This window comes from Macaca thibetana, chromosome 7, assembly GCF_024542745.1.
Source record: "Macaca thibetana thibetana isolate TM-01 chromosome 7, ASM2454274v1, whole genome shotgun sequence".
NCBI classification, from domain to species: Eukaryota; Metazoa; Chordata; class Mammalia; order Primates; family Cercopithecidae; genus Macaca; species Macaca thibetana.
Genome location: NC_065584.1, coordinates 35,242,963 through 35,262,213, shown reverse-complemented (window position 1 = coordinate 35,262,213; position 19,251 = coordinate 35,242,963). Strand labels below are relative to the sequence as shown.

The following is a 19,251-nucleotide window of genomic DNA, read 5'->3' as shown; positions in this document are numbered from 1 at the left end:
CCAAAGATGTGTGTATGAGTTTTCTATGCTGCTGCAAATTACTACAAACTTAGTGATTTAACACATATTTATCTTATAGTTCTGGAGGCCAGAAGTCTGAAATGGATCTTAGAGGCTAAAATCCAGGTATTGGCAACAGAGCTGTATTCCTCCTGGAAGTTATTGCTTTCTCTAGCTTCTCGAGGTCACCTGAATTTCTTGTCTCATGACCCTTTCCTCTGTCTTCAAAGTCAGCAGCTCTCTGGCATGTTCGTGCTCTCATTGTCATTCTCTCTCTCCCCCTCCTCTGCTGTGTTATCACTGTTATCATGTCTCCTCTCTCTGATCCTTCTACTTCTCTTTCATAAGGACCCTTGTGATTAGATAGAACTCACATGGATAATCTCTCTATCTTGAGGTCCTTAATCACATCTTCAAAGTCCCTTTTGCCATGTAAGGTATCATATTCACAGTTCTGGGGATGAGGATGTGGACATCGGCCAGGGGGCATTATTCTATCATCATGTGCAAGTAGAGTAAGTAAGTAGAGTATGGGATTTTCAGAAATGTGCCGAAAGGGAGGTGTCTCAACTGGGAAGGACCCTCTTAGACCCTTCTGCCTTTCCTCCTTTCCTTTCTAAAGCTGGGATGTGATGGCTGATGCTTTAGCAGCCATTGTGAACCATGAGGTGGCCTTGGGGATGGAAGTCAAGCACTAGGATGGTGGAAAAAAAACATTAAGACATGAATTCCTGATGACGCCATGGAGCCACCTTTTACCAAATACATTTCTATCTTGTTTAAGCTACTGTTATCTTATTTGTGTTTTGTTTTTCTGGAGCATACAGCTGGACCTAATCTCAATCCCTTAAAACTATACATGACTCTCTTCTTAATAAAGTGCAAGGCTGGTTCTCTCCGCCTGCTACCCTGCCTGAGGAATAGACAGGTAGTCAGCATGGATATGACCATTGCTCAGAAAATGTGTTCCAAAAACAGACACTGTGTTTATCATTTATTGATCAGTTCAGCCTCTAGCTCTGCCTATGCACTGAGCCATACAACTTCAGTATTAATCTGGGCTGTTAACATTCTTTCAGAGCTTTGATCGTGGTCTACATCACACTCCCCAGAGAATCCGGTGGGCAGGAATAGGCTACTGACCTGTCAATTTATATTCCTGATTAGCTCAAAATGTGGTCATTTCCTCTTCTTTAACATAAATGTATTTAACAACCTGAAATAGCAAATAGCAAGGTAACTTTCCACTGACCTGTCTTACTATTAATATCGAGAGTCAGAGGTGGACCTAAAAAGTAACCAAACACATCAAAACCAATGTCTGTAAGGAAAAGCAGCGTCATTACTGACACCGAGATGCAAGTCATTGATTTAGCAACACTCCTTAGTGTATTCATGTGCTGCTTTTCATATTCATTTGCTGCTTCAAATCTAATCCATTTTGCAAGTAACCAGCACCTGGGGGCACGGGTACTGATGAGAAAACAGGACTAAAAGGAATAAATTCATGATGAGTTTTATATTTACACCATCCTTTTCCCATTTACAGGGTTTTCCCATTTGAGAACATTCTTAGTGTGTTCTCTGAACAGAAGACCGTCTCTCTTGGTCTGGAGTTGATCAATGTGAGAGGAAGATGGCACATTAGAAAGACGCCTGGCTCTGGTGACATTCCACCCCACAGTCTTCCAGCACACTGGAATCTGGGGCTTGAAGTCACTTGTCTGGCTGTGTGACTGTGTCCACTTGCAAGCAGCATCCACAGCTCCTAAGTTGCACAAGATACTTCAGGGAGTCTGCTGTGATTTAGTGATAGACAAGTCAGAAAACAAGTTCAAACTTGTTATTAATCAGAAGAGAACACAGACATTTTTAGCTGTCTGTCTGACTTGGTCATAGGGCAGAGCCATCAGATGCCATCAGTGGTGTTCAATGTAGATTTTTTTGTGAATCAAGACAAGAGCAGGAAAAAGGGGGATGGAAATAACAGACATGTGCCGGGAGGGCCTGGTGGAGGGTTCAGCTGTTAGAGCTCATTTTTCTTGCTTTCTCTCTCGAGAGGGGAATGGACTGCCACGGTCACAGGTTAAGTCACAGAAGAGTGACAGGAGGCATTCCAAATTGAGAACAGACAGGCCAGGGGTCCCTGTTGCCATCTGCTCACAAGCCGAGGCCTTGGCTCCAAGACCCTCTTTTCTCTCTGTGTTTTCTCCTTGGGTGACCTCATCCAGCCTTGCTGCCTGAAGTGCATTCCTACACACCAATGACTCTCAAATACTATCTCCAGCCAGCCCTCTCCCCACAAATCCAGATTCATAGGTCCAACGGCCACTCGACATCCCTACCCAGATGGATCCTACAGACCTCAGGCAAAACAAGGCTAGCACGCAAGCCCAGGTATCCTCCCCACCCTGTTTTCTCATCTCAGTTGATGTAAGCGCCACCGTGCACCCAACTAGTTAAGCTAGAAACCTGGGGTCACTCGAGACTCATCTTTTTCTCATGGGCAAGCCCCATCCATCAGAGAGGACCAGGAGACCTGCCTCCAAATCCATTTGCTTCCCTTGATTTCACCATATCACCTGTGCCCAACCAGCCTTCCATTTCTCTAACCCAGTGGACACAGCTCCAAACTGATCTCCTTGCTTCTACTCCTGTCCCTTGACAATCCATTCTGCACTCAGCAGCCAACATCTTTTAAAAACATAAACTGGACCCCTTCCCACTTGAAGCCTTCCAGGACTTCCTGTTTCTTTTAAAACCCAACACAGCCCCTGCCTTCCTGGTCTCCTCTCCGCTGTGTTCTGGGTGGCCAACCTCCAGGCATACGAGCCTGCCTCTTGGCCTCTGGATGGATCAAGCTTGCATCCTGTCTTGGAGGTTTGGCCTTGGCTGTTCCTCTGATGGGGAGGCTCTTCCTCCAAAGAGTCACGCGACCATCTCCTTCTTGTCCCTGAGCTCTTTATTCTCAATGAATGAAGTTTATTACACCCCCCTCCCCAATCTCAGTAGTCCCCAGTGACCCTCTCTCCCAACTCCTATTCTAGCTTCATTATTGAGCTGTTTTTCCTTGGTTTCATGCAGTTTCCTTGTTCATTGACTTCTGCTTTACAGAGTAAGCTTAGAGAGCACAGGGACCACATCCGTTTCTGTCTCATTCCCCGCTTCAGCACAGAGAACGATATGGGGCACAGTAGGAACTTGATAAATGCTTTAGTAAATGCATAAACAAAGTAAGAAACCAGGAGGTGACCCAAGCCTCAGTTTCTTCAACTGTAAAATGGGCACATGGGTGCAAAGGCTCAGGTGTATTGTGAGGGTGAAGTGAGAGTCGATGCACGTGAGACCTTTGTGAGCTCTAGATCTCCTTATCAGTGTAGATTGCAGTAACCAGGACATCAGAGCAAAACCCTGCTCTGCGGAAGCAAAGTGTGCCACATAACAAAGCTCGCCTCTACAACGCTATCGCTAAGACTGTACAATAAATACTTTCTCTCCTCCACGTCTGAGCTGGAAATTGTCCACTTGTCCCTCCAGAGCCACTCTCTGCCCTTCTTACCTGCCTCTGTGCCTCACGGGCTGTCACTAGAGCTGCCTCAGTAAGCTCCCTTGCCCTCTGGGTACAATGGCTTCAACTGATGGGTGACACTAACAGGAAATCAGAGGGCAGGAGAGGGAGACCACGTGACTTACTCCCTGGCAGACCTTCATCAGAGAGTAGCTGTGTTCTGCTGAAGGCTGTGGCTCCTGTCTGTCCACCTTCTAGAAAGACCACATCCAGTAGGTTCCTGTAACTGTTCCTTCTTGCTACCCCATTCAACCTAAGGTTGGAAACTTCCTCTAGTTGTTGCTCTAGCTGCAGGCTGCTCCACGATCCCTAACCCACCCAAACCTTTGTCTAAAGCACCTTCATTACACCCTCCCCAGCTGTGGCATCTCGGGGCCCTGCTAGCATCCATGCGATGCTGCTTTCTACCGGTGTGTCTGTTTGTGATGACAGCACTTGTGCTTTACTTTCTTCTCTTTCTTTTCCTACCTGATATCCCAGCCTTCTGCCCCTCAGCTATGGGAAGATCACTCCATAACTATAGAGGACCAAAATCACCTAGGAGCTTGAGGGAGAAAATGTATTTGACATCTTGAAAATAATGCCGTGTGCTCAGGGGATTTGTATCTCCCTCCCCTGGGCTCTGCACTCAGACCCTCTTTGCTTCTCTCCAACTACTGCAGGCAGGCAGTTAAGATTATTTCTAGCAAATGGACTCAGAGAAGCTGAGCTTGTGAGTGATGTTGAAATTTAACCTACACTTCTTTCTTTTCTTTTCTTTTCTTTCCTTTTTTTTTTTTTTTTTTTTTTTTTTTTTTTTTTTTTTGAGATAGAGTCACTCTTTCACCCAGGTTGGAGTACAGTGGCATGATCTCGGCTCACTGCAACCTCCACCTCCCAGGTTCAAACGATTCTCCTGCCTCAGCCTCCCACGTAGCTGGGATTACAGGCACATGCCACCACGCCCGGCTAATTTTTGTATTTTTGGTGCAGACAGGATTTCACCATGTTGGCCAGGCTGGTCTCAAACTCCTGACTTCAGGTGATCTGCCTGCCTCAGCCTCCCAAAGTGCTGGGATTATAAGTGTGAACCACCACCGTGCCTGGCGAGCTATGCTTATTACTTAGATTTCTAGCAGATAACATATAGTTATTTCCTAAAACTTTGTTCTTCACCTGAGCTGTTTTTGTCACTTTTCAGGGTTTTAGGGGGTGGGAACATATTACAGAAGCTATTAGGTGTATGAGTATAAGTTGCGGGCATACATGAGTGCTGTGTGTCTTGAGCCATGCACGTGCGCAGGTGTGTATGAGTGAGTGTGAATGTGTGTGAGCATTGCATGCATGCATGAGTTGTATGTGTGTTGCATCTGTGCATGTGTGCAGGTGGGTATGAGTTAGTGTGAGTGTTGCCTGCATGTGAGTTGGGCATGCGTTGCATCTGTGCATGCGTCCAGGTATGTATGACTATGTGAGTGTGTGCAGGTACAGCATCTGTGTTAATAAGAGACAGGCAATCACTGCACACTGATATTGAGGGGTAGGGATTAGAGGGCACCTTGTCTATTTTGGAGGTGAAGGAGGGCTGGAATGAGAGGCTGAAGGAGTACAGAAGAGGAAGACAGGCCCCCGTAGGCCTCGGGGACCTAGTCTTCCTCCCCTCAGTGCCGCTTCCTCTCCCTGCAGGAACCAGAAAAGGCAGGTGTGGAGGTCTGAATTGCAGTCTCTGAAATCTCCCCTCAGTGTCACATAGCTGGCTTCAGTTATCTCACCAGTCCTCCAAAGCCAGGCCTTATCTAAGTGTCCAAAGAACAAACTGGAATTAGGGATTTTAGAAGGAAAGAGTGGGGCAGGAAATGCACTCCAGGGCAGTGCAACTTGGTCACTGCCAGCTCCCCTCATGGGCAGAGGGCTGGCCTCTTGCAACTGACCAGGCACTGAGCACCATCCCAGGGCCCTTGCCAGCCCTCAGCAGGGCCAGGACACACAAGCCTTTGACCTCCTCCTGTCACTGCTGCTGCCATTCCTGTGTTGTGGTCATCACTCCTTCCGTGTCCTCAGACCGCCCAGCACTCGAGGATGTCCTGTGAAGACATCAGAGCAGAGGGCCCCGGAGAGGAGTGAGTTGGGGGTCTTTTGCAGCACCCAAAGCAGCTAGCTCTCCCCTGAAAGATGGCGAGTGGGGACTAACGATGGTGCACCATCGTTCTGCATACCAAGCCCTTCTGGATGAGAGGCCCCCGGCAGTGGAGGGATGGGGGCTGCCCAACTGGCATGGCCCAGAGGCCCAGCTCCTGGTCACATAGACTAGCCTAGCAGTGCACCGGCTACCCGAGGCAGCCTGCGGGAAAGGTTTACTCATAGCAATGCTGGAATGCCATGAGGCCCAGCCATGAGGTTGAGAACTGGAATGGAGGGAAATGTTTGCATCCTGATGCTGGGAAACAGGAAATCAGTCCTCACCAACACTGAGATGATTTCCCTCTAGTTCTTAAGCTTGGTTCTCTTTCTGCTTGATGTTTGACTCTCTGGTGTCTGGCAGAGTCTGATGTCTGGCAAAGTGCTTTGCCTACAGGTCATGCCCGAGCATGCTGGTGACTTCACCTTTCTAGGACTCTTTTCCATTTCATAGGGACTTGCTGTGAAACCCCATTTGACCTGGATATAAATGTTAGATGTCACAGAGTCCCGTTAGCATGGTGAGCTGCAGGCTGTTCTGCGTGAGTCCTCCTTGAGCCTACATCCAATACCCACTGCTCAATCAATCTCTTTTCACTGTTTCCCGTTGATCCCAAGTGTGTCCTCCATGACCTTTTTCCTGACACTGGGTCAGCCAGAATGACTCCCCTGTCTGCGTCCCCATCGCACCCCACAAATACTTCAGTCATAGCCCTTGTAACATTCTGGTACACCAGTTTGTTTAAGGACAGAGCCCTGTCTTATTCATCATTGCAGGTAAATGAATAAAAATGTTCAAGTCGTAATAATGGCAATAACAACAATAAACTCAACACTTACCATTGGCTATGTGCCACAGGACATAGGACTGAACATCTTACAGGTGTTATCCTCATGTCCACTCTCTCAGACTGCACGTCTATCATATTCTACAGAAACTGAAGGATAGAAGGTGACAGAGCTGGTGGGAGGGAAGCCTGGACTCATACCCAAGCCATGTGCCTCCTGGCCACTCCTATGGGAGAAGGAAAGCAAAGGGCTTAGCTGTAGCTGGGATGGAGATGGAGGAATCTCAGGCTTCTTCTGATATTTTGCCTCAAGATTTTGCCTCAAGAACTGGAAACTGACCTGGGAGTAGATCCCACACTGAGGGAGAAGCCCCTAGACCGAGAAAGGATGGGCTCATCCATTTGAATGAAACAGAGAAGCTTGAAAGAGCCAGGGCAGAGCAATTCCTGAGCTGTCCAGGACTAGAAAACCTGCAGCGAAGGCCTGGGGAGCAGGGGCAGAAAGGCTAGATTGTAAATTAGGAATCTCCACTAGGAGATCAGCTCCCAGACAGCTTCCGGTTTCGGCAGATGGAAGGGATACTTGATGGAAAAGGAGGGAGGGTAAGTGCCAGAGACTGTGCTAAATGTCTTTGCCTGCATGTCCTCATTTCAAACCCTCATATAACAAAGTCTGAGGTAGATTCTAGGGCTGGCCCCATTTTGCAGATGGGTAAACTGAGGTTCAGAGCACTATACCCATAAGATCTTTGCTCAATAACTTGTGTGTCCCAGACCACACTTGAAACCTGGTTTACTCACACACCCTGCTGTGCAGACCTCTTCTGTTCCAAGGTGGTGGCAGACTTCAGTGCGCTTTGCAAACTTTCAATCTCAGCGCATGCTGTGGAAGTGCTAGCAGTGTTACTGCACTAACCCTGTGGTTAGGCTGATCACATTCCTGGTGAGTAACTATGGCCTGCAGCCCTGGCATCTGAAAGATGACCCCTTGCCTCTCCTCTCCTCAAGAAAATCTTAGCCCCCTAGATTATTTTCAATATAAAATGTTCATAAACTACTTTTCAGATTCAAATTTGCACAAATGAAGCGACCGTTAGACACCACTGGAAGGTAATAAAGCCCCCAAGCCTGCCAGCCCTCCCAGAAATATGCTCAGCTGCCCTCGAAACATCCGTCATGCTCTCTGGTGGGTGCTACTGGGCACCTGACATTAGATCACTTCTCTCCCAAAGCTGCAGCTCTGCTTATTTGATTTTCATTTCTGCCTTTGGATTGAGTGAAAGGCAGTCATCAGTGACAGCCACCCTCGGGGAACAGAAATGAGGTCCACAGTGGCAATGATCCTCCGTCTTCCTGCACTGAGGCCTAATCAATGTTGCCCATACCCAGCCTCCGTTTAATAAGCTGATTGTTGAGCTAAATCCCGCACGCTCTCCCCTTGCCCCAGACGCTTTTGATTGACAAAACTAATCTCTCCTCCACCCCCACGTCTGCTGCTGCCCGCATCCTCTTGCGAATCATGTACTCGGCTGCTGACAATTAGATACAAGGCTTGGGATTCGGATGCGGGAGGGTTATGAGGTTGTGAATCAATCGTGGGGGCTCAGGTGAGATAACAAACCAGGGGAACCCATCTCAGATACCTCGCCACAGCCCTCAGAGCCTCCTGGTTGATTTATGAGTTGGTAATAACCTCGCTGGGTCTCCTGGCCCCTATTATTTTTCATAATGCACAGGGAAGCTTTAAATATCAGAGAATGGGGAAGTGCACAGTCTGAGTGGGAGGGAGGTGGGCAGGGGATGGGGCTTGGGGGAGAACAGTGGCCAAGGGCTTCCATGCAGCTGATTGTCTCTCCTGCCCCATCTCCCCAGGCCTTCGCTGCAGGTTTTCTAGTCCTGGACAGCTCAGGAATTGCTCTGCCTTGGCTCTTTCAAGCTTCTCTGTTTCATTCAAATAGATGAGCCCATCCTTTCTTAGTCTAGGGGCTTCTCCCTCAGCGTGGGATCTACTCCCAGGTCAGTTTCCAGTTCTTGAGGCAAAATATCAGGAGAAGCCTGAGATTCCTCCTCCTCCATCCCAGCTACAGCTAAGCCCCTCGCTTTCCTTCTGTGGGTCACCACGGGGTGCCGTTGTCATATACCCATGGAGGCCAGCAAGCTGATTTGGCCAACCTAGGAGAAGACCCCAGGGAGGTGGCCCTGGTGACCCCTGGTTTAGGACTGCATATGGCAGGATGCTTGAGGGATCACTGGGCCCAAAATCGTATTTGCTGTGTCTGGATGTAATGCCTCCCACCTGTTCAAGACCATGTCAGAATGACTCAGAGGCCTGCCTGTTAAGAAGGGAAAATCACCCACTGGACAAAAGCCAGTCAAAAAGTGGGCTCACCCTGCAGTCTGGAAGCCAGCTGAGCAGCGAGGACAGGCCAAAGAGGTGGGAGGGGAGCAGCAAGTGTCTCTTTATCCAGAGGTAAAGAGCTCAAGACTTTACCTTTCCTTCTGGCTGCTGTCCTCTTCCCAGTGACAGCCAGTGTTAATAAGGAAAAGGAGGAGGCTTTGAATTGCTACCTAAGTAGTAATTGTTTAAGTAGTAATTTGTTGAGTTTTTTGTTGTTGTTGTTGTTGTTTTGAGACAGAGTCTCGCTCTGTCGCCCAGGCTGGAGTGTAGTGGCACGATCGGCTTACTACAACCTCCGCCTCCCAGGTTCAAGTAATTCTCCTGCCTTAGTCACCCAAGTAGCTGGGACCACAGGCACCCGCCACCACGCCCAGCTAATTTTTGTATTTTTAGTAGAGACGGGGTTTCACCATGCTGGTCAGGCTAGTCTGGAACTCCTGACCGCAGGGGATCCACCCGCCTTGGCCTCCCAAAGTGCTGGGATTATAGGCAAAAAGATATGATTTCTTTTTTAAAATAGTATCAATGAATCAAAGGCCCTGAACCTTTCCTCTAAAGCAGTGTTTGCAAACTGCCTCTATGATGTCTGGTACTAGATTGTATGGTGTTTTCAAGGGCCACAAAAAAATTGAGGAAAAATTTAAAACGTATTGAATATACATTTGTGGGTGTTTATGTATTATGATGTATATTTGAATACAACTATCAATGAATAAGCATTCATCAGACCCCAACTCCGTACCAGATGTTTACTCCATGCCAAGGATAGAACTAACAGGGTCCCCAATCCCTTGGAGCTATACTTTAGTGGGCATTATGGGTTTAATTATGTCCTCTCAAAAATTCATATATTGAAGTTCTAAACACTAAAACTCCAAAATGTGACCTTATTTGGAAACAGAGTCATTGCAGTTGTAATGAGTTAAGGTGAGGTAATCAGGGTGGGCCCTAATCCAGCATGGCTGGTAGTCTTATTAAAAGGGGAAATTTGGGGGCCAGGCACGGTGGCTCACACCTGTAATCCCAGCACTTTGGGAGGCCGAGACGGGCCGATCACGAGGTCAGGAGATCGAGACCAGCCTGGCTAACATGGTGAAACCCCGTCTCGACTAAAAATACAAAAAAGTAGCCGGGCGTGGTAGCAGGCGCCTGTAGTCCCAGCTACTCGGGAGGCTGAGGCAGGAGAATGGCGTGAACCCGGGAGGCAGAGCTTGCAGTGAGCCAAGATCGCGCCACTGCACTCCAGCCTGGGCAGCAGAGCAAGACTCCGTCTCAAAAAAAAAAAAAAAAAGGGGGATGGGGAGGGGAAATTTGGTCCAGGCATCATGGTTCACGTCTGTAATAGCAGCACTTTGGGAAGCCGAGGCAGGAGGATCGCTTCAGTCCAGAAGTTAGAGACTGGCTTGAGTAACATAAGGAGACCCTGTCTCTACAAAAAATTAAAAAATTAGCCAGCATGGTGGTACATGCCTGTGGTCCCAGCCACTTGGGAGGCTGAAGTGGGAGGATCAGGAGAGGCCTGGGACAGATTCTCCCTCACGGCCCTCAGAAAGAACCAACCCGTTCGACACCTGGATCTTAGCTGTCTGGCCTCCAGAACCATAGACAATAAATTTCTGTTGTCTAAGCCACCCAGTTTGTGATACCTTGTCGTGGAAGTCATAGCATACTAACATAGAAGAAGAAATAGACATTGATCACATAATTACACTGTGGCTAATTCCAAACTGAGACAAATGCCCCAAAGAGAAAGAACCTTGTCCTCTTGAGGTTGAGAGCCAAAGGACCTTGAGCCAGTCTGGAGGGCAATGAAGGCCTTCCCGAGGGAGTTAGGGCTGAAGGATATGTCAGAAGCAGCTAAAGCTGTGTTCCCCAGCCTTTTTGGCACCAGGGACCAGTTTCACGGAAGACAATTTTTCCATGGACTAGGGTCGGGGGGAATGGTTTTGGGATAATTCAAGTGCATAACGTTTATTGTGCACTTTATTTCTATTATTATTGCATTATAACATATAAGGAAATAATTATACAACTCGCCACAATGCAGAATTAGTGGAAGACCTGAGCTTGTTTTCCTGTAACTAGACGGTCCCATGTGGGGGTGACAGGAGACAGGAATGGATCATCAGGCATTAGATTCTCATAAGAAGCACACAACCTACCTTGCATGCACAGTTCACAATAGGGTGCACGCTCCTGTGAGAATCTAATGTCACTGCTGATCTGACAGGAGGTGGAGCTCGGGCAGTAATGCGAGTGACGGGGAGGGGCTGTAAATACAGATGAAGCTTCACTTGCTCACCCGCCATCACCTCCTGCTGTGAGGCCTGGTTCCTAACAGGCCAGGGACCATTGCCTTTTGGGAGGCTGAGGACCCCTGAGCTAGAGGAAGAGATAGGAGGAGAAAGGGAAGGCATGACAGGCCCAGGGAGTAGCAGATGCAAAGGCCCTGTGGTGCGATGGAGACTGTTGCATTCTGGGAAGGGAAAGGTGGTCCCAAGGCAGGAGAGGTGGGGGAAGAAGAAGAGGGTGTTGGGATGGATGCAACCAGAGCGCCCGAAACCAGAAAGATGTTGACTCCGTTACCTTCAACTGAATTATAGTGTGGTGAGGGCACCTGTTTTGCTTTCTGCCCTCACTTCCAGGAAATGTGCATCCTGGATCAGGGTCAGAAAAGCGGCCAGGCGGGGGTCCCAGTCTCTCAGTGAGGCCTCACCAGGCTAGTAGAGTTGTCCAGCCACAATGCCCTCCTCGTTTCCCCTTCTGTCCAGCTAGCTGTCTATCGGAAGATCCCAGCCTAAAAGCACCAGAAGACATTTTGAGATTCTCTAAGGCCTAAAATTTAAAAGCTGGTAAGTAACACAAGGATTCCAAGTTACTGCTGTCTCTCCCAACCATGCAGATGACTGGGTTAGACACTTGGCTGGTATGAGGTCCCTTAACATGGACTCTATGAGTAGTCAATGTGTATTAATATTAATGCTTATGACATGCCAGGCACTCTGCACGGGTTCATTATCCCTCACAGTCAAGGTGATGGGTCCCATTATTACTGTCCTCTTTTCTTTATTTTTGAGACGGAGTTTCGCTCTTGTTTCCCAGGCTGGAGCGCAATCTCGGCTCACTGCAACCTCCACCTCCCGGGTTGAAGCAATTCTCCCTGTCTCAGCCTCCCAAGTAGCTGGGATTACACGTGCCCGCCACCACACCAAGCTAATTTTTGTATTTTTAGTAGATTTAGGGTTTCACCATGTTAGCCAGGCTGGTCTCAAAATCATGACCTCAGGTGATCCACCCACCTCGGCCTCCCAAAGCGTACTGTCTTCTTTTCACATGAGGGAATAAACACACAGGGCCAGCAGATGACTTGCTAACAACCAGCTTGTTTCAGCAAAACCATGAAACAGGCATTGTAAAGAGAGTTTCGTATACCTGGCCTTATTCTTTTTTTTTTTTTTTTTTTTTTTTTTGAGGCGGAGTCTCGCTCTGTTGCCCGCCCGGTCTGGAGTGCAGTGGCGTGATCTCAGCTCACTGCAAACTCCGCCTCCCAGATTCATGCCATTCTCCTGTCTCAGCCTCCCGAGTAGCTGGGACTACAGGCGCCCGCCACCACGCCTGGCTAATTTTTTGTATTTTTAGTAGAGACGGGGTTTCACCATGTTAGCCAGGATGGTCTCGATCTCCTGACCTCATGATCCGCCCGCCTCAGCCTCCCAAAGTGCTGGGATTACAGGCGTGAGCCACTGCACCTGGCCACCTGGTCTTATTCTTAACTAGACAGCACTTCTCCCTAGCTGACATATGAAGAAATGGAGATCAGGGCAGGTGGTGGGTAAGGGACCTGCCCAGGTTCCCACAGTTTGTAAGTGATACCCCATGATTTGTTCTCAAGTGTGTCTGACTTTATGAATGCCACACCTTATTGTTTCCTATGCTTGGTAAGCAAGTGAGTGTGAAATTTGCCACACTTTTCCTTGGAAAAACTCAAGCCCATTGACCAAATAATACTACTTGAAAATGACACTGAACTTTTCATGACTGTGTTTCTCCCGCCTGTGTTCCCTTCTGTCTTACTGCCAGCTACTCATTGTGCTCACCTTCCAAACCCAATGTAACCTTTCCTCTTAGTTAAGCTTTCTCTGCCAGTTGATTGTTGCATTTTTTTTTTCAACTAAGGCATAAAAGAAAAAAAAGAAGATCTAAGACTGTAAGGATTGCCCTACTTAGAATATCCTTCCATTCATTTGCAAAATGGAGATAATAATAAGCTATTTACAACATAGGATTAGTATAGTAGGATTATTCCAAAGCCTGGAATATAGAAAGTGCTCAATAAATTATTAGTTCAATAGCTAATAATACCAATTATTATTATCACTAAATGCCTCTGTTTCAGGAAAAAACTGAATGCATAGAGATTATCAGTTTTCTAATTGTTTTTTCTTTACAATACTTGGAAAGTTATTCAGAGTTAAGAGACACAGAATGGTATAGTGGAAATAATACTTGGCATGAAATTGCCTGGATTCCAACCTTGGCTCTAAATCTATAGTAGCCTGTGGTCTTGAGCCTCTCTGGGCCTAATCTTTAAAATGGATATAATAATTATTGTATCGGACACAATTATTGTCAAGATGGCATGTGGTAACAGGGTCAAGTGCCCAGTTCTGGCCTGGTACACCATGGGCACTCGGGAAATGTCACTCCCCCTTCATAAGCATTGGCCTGCGTGTGACATCTGTGTGATAAGGTGGCCTGAAGCTGCCCTCCCCACCCAGAGGCCCAGCAGAGGCCTGGCAAGAATGTGAAAATCCAATGGACCGAGTCATAACCTTGACTGAGGAGTATGGCTAGTTCACTCATGGCAGGAACCATCTGATCATTCATATGGCTCCAGAAATGTTTTACTCAAAAGAAAGTGTCTTTCCCAAACAGTCAAGATTGATAATTAGTTTATGAATTGCTTCATTTATCAGTACTATGATGTACTGTATAATCCACCAGGTTTCAAGTTACTGGAAATTTGCAGGTGATGGGAACCAGTCTTTTTATCAACTTTGCATAATCTGATCTGGGTTCGGATTGATAGAATGCTTTGGGAAGAATTGGAGGAGTGTTTCATACTAGGATCTCCCGGGGTTCTGATGCATTAATGGGAGGAAAGTATCTCTGTCAAATGCTACAGTTTTTGAGGAGCTTAAAACACCTGAAGACAAAGCCTTGAATTTTACGAGTGTCTGCCTGAAACCAGAAACAGAAACCCCTTACCAGCTTACTCAATAGAGTTAATTCAGCATGGAAAGGCACCAGGAAAAGATCACTATGTCTTACTGTCCCCCGAGTAAATAAGCTAACAAACACAGAGGAGAGGTGCAGGTTGTCACCCTTAGGCCAAGACTCTGGGTGGACAGCCCTGTCAGAGTCTATAAAGGTCACTCTGAGGCTCCAGGAGTGGCAGATGGCCAGAGAGTGGCCAATTGGAGGCACACTATTGAGCCTCAGGATTGAGCCACTGTTAACCCCTCAGGAAAAAGACAGCTTTGAGTCTCCTGACCCTTTCCCCAGAGAGCAGGAAATGACCAGGGCTTGAGGATAGCCAGAGGCCGTCCAGAGTTACCCACAGCATCTCCACTTTGGCCTCAGAGGCCACCTCTTTCTTCTCTCTATGCTCTTTAAAATAAAATTATTTTTCTAGTGTAAAAGTATTATATGAATGTTCTATGAACTACAGATAATACAGACATGTAAAGAATAGAAATTTCCCATTATTTGATGCCTCCCCCTCCCCAAAGTAACCTAAAGTTAACAATTTAAATCTATATCCAGAATTTTTCTTCTCCCTATTTATAGATATCTACACATATATAATTAATACAACATAAATATTTTATAGTACACCCTGTTCTCAAGATGCTTTTCCACTGTAGTTGTTTAATAAATATTTATTGCATGAATGAGCCATAATGTATTTATTCAATCGCCTATTAGAGGCCTTTTGGTTTGGTCCCAGTCATCTAATAAACATGATTTTAAATATAGAAGACATAATTGAAATACATATAACACATATAGAAACATAACCCATAACTGCATATCATAAATACATCCTTAAATATACTAATAAAATATGCATGCAATGGAGAGGTGTTTTGGGTGCCCTCTGGTGTATTTCGTGGATATCCCTGGAATATATATTGATAAATCAGCCTCAGAAAGAAAGCTTCCAGACCGTGTTTTAGGATCTGTAGGAATAAAGGGTGGCCGTCCTGCATTTGTTATGTCGTTTCAACATAGCATTTGTTATGTTGTTTTATTGACTTTACGTCCTTGGCAAAGCGGCTTGACTAAGATAAGATCCAGAAACCGATCATGGTAACAAGGCAACAATTAATTTTAGACAGAACAGAAAAGGAATCTGCTTCAGATTCTCTTTAGAACAGGAAGGAAAGGGTGATTGTGGGTTAGTGGGAAGGAAGGAAAGAGGCAAGAAAGGAAAGTGAAAAACGAAGAATGGAAATGCTTTCTCGTGCTGGGGATTTGGATGTTTGGACTACTCTTGTCAGATGCTACAGCGTAATCACTAAATGTTTTAAAGGATGCAACATTATGACAGATTTCCCTTTCTCACTTGTTCCTGGGGGTGAACACACAATGGTTTACTCCCTGCCACAGGCTGGAGGCTTGGCCGCTCCTGGGTTGGTCCAAGGAAGCCTGAAATATCCAACGCCCTTGAGAGTGAGCGTGTCCCCTGTCTCTAGGTGTTGCCACTTGTGCTGAGATGAAGCCTAGCAAGCACTGCCATGTGGCAGAGTGGATGCCACTGCAGATGGAGTGCAGTGTCCCAGGCAGCCGGGACAGCCTCTCAGCCCTTGCCTGGGCCTGAGGACTGTTGCATCGGCCCCCAGATGAGCTAGCAGCTGTCCTGGTGGCTGAACCAGGGAAAAGAAACTCCACTCGGTGGTCTCCACGGAGCTAGGGAAAAAGGAAATGGGTTTTTGTGATTTTCCCTTCTTTAGAAACAAAAGTGCTTAAATGTGATCCTTTAGCTCTGTCAATGCAAACCAGGGCCTGGTGGACCGGGGAGAACAATTAGGCCAAAGACTGAGCACAGGAAGCCAAAAGGGGGTAGAAACCCAGACAATGGTGCTGAGCCGGGGATTGGGGTGGTGGGGGGAGCGGATATGATAGCAAGGAAGGAGTTTCAATGTGAATGAATACTAATTAGTGACATGGATATTAATGATGACAGTAATTAACAGGGGAAAGGAAGGGCTGTCATTGTCCCAGGGTGAGTAATCAATCTTGGCAGGTGATAAATAATGGTTCGGCAAGCTCAGCAGAAAGATAATCCGCAGGCCTGGGGGAGAGCTCGGCTAATGCAGGAAACCTCGCAGTTTCTAGGCAACCCACTAAAAAGAACTTTTTTTTTTTCTTTTTTGAGACGGAGTCTCACTCTGTGGCCAGGCTGGAGTGCAGAGGCATGATCTCGTCTCACTGCAACCTCCTCCTCCCCTGTACAAGCAATTCCCCTGCCTGAGCCTCCCAAGAAGCTGGGACTACAGGCACATGGCACTACGCCTGGCTAATTTTCTGTATTTTAGTAGAGACGGGGTTTCACCATATTGGCCAGGATCGTCTCGAACTCCTGACCCTGTGATCTGCCTGCCTCGGTCTCCCAAAGTGCTGGGATTACAGGCATGAGCCACTGCACCCAGCCAGAACTATTTTTCTTTTGAGGAAAAAACAGGTTAGAATCTCTCTCCCACCCCCAGCTTGGGGCTACAGTTCTTATTTGATTTCTGCTTTGTTCTTCATTTCCTGGGACAAATGTTGAACTTGTAGAATTTGGAGGAAAGGGACACACAGGCACATGTACACACGCCTATTCATTCTCTCTAAATACAAATGAATAGGAATGTTTTTGATCTAAAGTTTAACTCACAGATGCCGTCCAGGAGCAGTAAGAGTGAGGAGAAGCCTAGAAGTGCTGCCTTTGAGGTTGATGCAGGGAAACTGCAAAATTGCAAGGCTGTGTCGGTGGAACTGGGGCACACAGGAGGACCAGGATGGCCCTGGGGGTCCCACTGTGCAGGGTTACTTCACCTGCCATGGACCCAGAGAGAAACAAAATGTCTAGGCTCCCTGTCCCGTTCCAGTCCCACTTCTGGCCACCAGTCACACATCTAAGAAATCTGCTTTCTGGGAAGAGGGCAATCCTCATGAAGCCCCTCGGCTGGATCCCCAGGCCTTCAGCCAGGAATCCAGCCCAGGAGAGTCCTTGGCACATCCCCTCCCTCGCACCAAAGCCTCGGACCCACGGTAGGACTCTGATGTCTAGAAATGTCTTCCCTTGCAGGCTGTGTTCCATCAAACAATTCAGAGGTGACAACGTCACACCTTCAATGGTCTGCACTGGTTTAAAATGAGATCTTTGGGTGGCAAAGGTAGGTTGACCAGAAATTCAGAACCTTCCAGAAAACTGGACTCCTCTACTCCCATGTATGCAGTGCTGCTCTCAGAACATCGTTTGTGGGTCATATTTTCAAAGAGAGGCAGACAGAAGAGAACATATTCAGAGGATTGGGAACATATGGTGAGGAACTCCAGTCCAGGCCATGCAAGGAAGCAGCTGAGGGACCGGGCCTGTTGCACTTGGAGGGAGGACGTCGCTGGTATGCTGCAGGACTGTCCGAATAGCTGAAGGGCTGTCGCACAGAGTGGTTAGGTTGGGGTTTGTGTTTCTATCATCAAAGGGCAAAACTGAGGCCAAAGGGAGGAAGTCAGAGAGGGGCAAGTTTCTTTTCAGATAAATCAAGGCTGATTTAACTGGGTCAGGCTGGGTAGGGGGAAGTTTGTGAGTTCCCAGGTACTAGGCATTCTAAACACAGGTTACAGCATCTCTTGTCCAGGGTGTTGTGAATGGGACTTGTGTATTGGCTAGGGTTGGAGTAGACAAGCTTTAAAAGTTACTTCAGACTGTTAAGATTTATATTCATTAAGGTAATACTAGTTACCAAAATAGCTAAGTCCCACATTTCAGGGGCTGAACACAACAAAGTTTATTCCTCATCAAGTCAGAGCCCCACATGGGCATAATGTCCATGGCTGGAACCATTGCTCCCTCCCTACTGTGGCTCTGCATTCCCCCAGGTCTTCACATCCAGCCAGCAGATGGGATTGAAAGGGCCAGAGCTTATGGAGAGCCACGTAGGAGTTTTTATGGTCCAGGTCTGGAAGTGGCATATGCCGTTTCTACCCACATTCTATGGCTAGAACTCAGTCCATATCTAAGTGCGGGGAAGTCTGGAAATGTAATCTAGCTATGGCACAGTGAGGAGAGGAAAGAGGTCTTGGTGAATACATAGACGTTTCTGCCACAAATGCAGGGGCACATTCATTCAGGATAGGCCTGTGCCAAAAGAGATGAGAGTTTTGCAAGAACCTATGAGGTCACCTGTGTCGGTCAGCCCTTGTAATTGACGGCAGGGAGCTGAAGAGGCCTCCTTCTTCCAGAAATGGTCTGGGGGCCGGGCATGATAAAGCTTCACCTAGCATGTCTCGGGAAGTCCTCTATAGACACTGCCTAGAAATGTGAATATAAGCTCATCCTGCATCATCAGAAGTGAGTGTTTTTTGGACGAGAATGGAATTGTAACTATGGAAGTGTACTGAAGAATGGAAAGGGTTGGTTAGGACAAAAAAAAGTGTCCATGTTATCCTGCTCTACAGTGTGGACTGATTGGAATTAGGATTCTCTTAGGTAAACATGTTTCTTCTGCCACCGTGTTAAACACCCAGGAGGTCTTCAGCTGAAACTGCTTTGTCGTTGCAGGTACTGACGTTGTGCAGTGGCTCATGAAGAACCTTTCCATTGAGGACCCAGGTACTTGACCTTTGACCCTGCCCTTCTCTCCCCTGGTATCAGTAAACATCCCATAACCAAGTTCCAGACTAGATCTTCCTACCCTCCTGAGAGCCGGTCTTGTAAATGTGAGTCCCAAGATGTGGAATCACTCTATTTACAAACAAAATTAATTTATTTTCTCCTGAATATTTGTCTGTAAATTGAAATCACACCTTGAGGAAATGAGCAACTATTTAGAATGCCAAAGAGCCCAGTACAATAATGTGTGTGAAATGAGTTGAATTCTCGTTAGCTGCAGCAATTAAAGATAAGTTGTAGCACTGTCACTGAACAGCCTTCTAGAGCCAGCTCTTAAAATTAGATTGCCTGATCCACAATTAAGATGTTTAATTATTTGCTAAGACTCCCTCTGTTTTCTGCTTCTGCAAGAAGTGAAGGAATGATGTTTTTTTCAACTTTAATTGTGCATTTCAAT

At 47.0% G+C, this 19,251-nt stretch overlaps 1 protein-coding gene across 13 annotated transcripts in view; it reads left to right on the top strand.

The window, feature by feature from the left end:
- The window catches only part of RGS6 (regulator of G protein signaling 6), a 626,535-nt gene that overhangs the window by 495,053 nt on the left and 112,231 nt on the right, over positions 1–19,251 (top strand). For all 13 annotated transcript variants that reach the window (XM_050798808.1, XM_050798809.1, XM_050798805.1 and 10 more), the window contains exon 4: positions 18,744–18,794. In XM_050798808.1, coding sequence (XP_050654765.1) covers positions 18,744–18,794 — 51 coding nt within the window. The remainder of the gene's footprint in view (positions 1–18,743; positions 18,795–19,251) is intronic.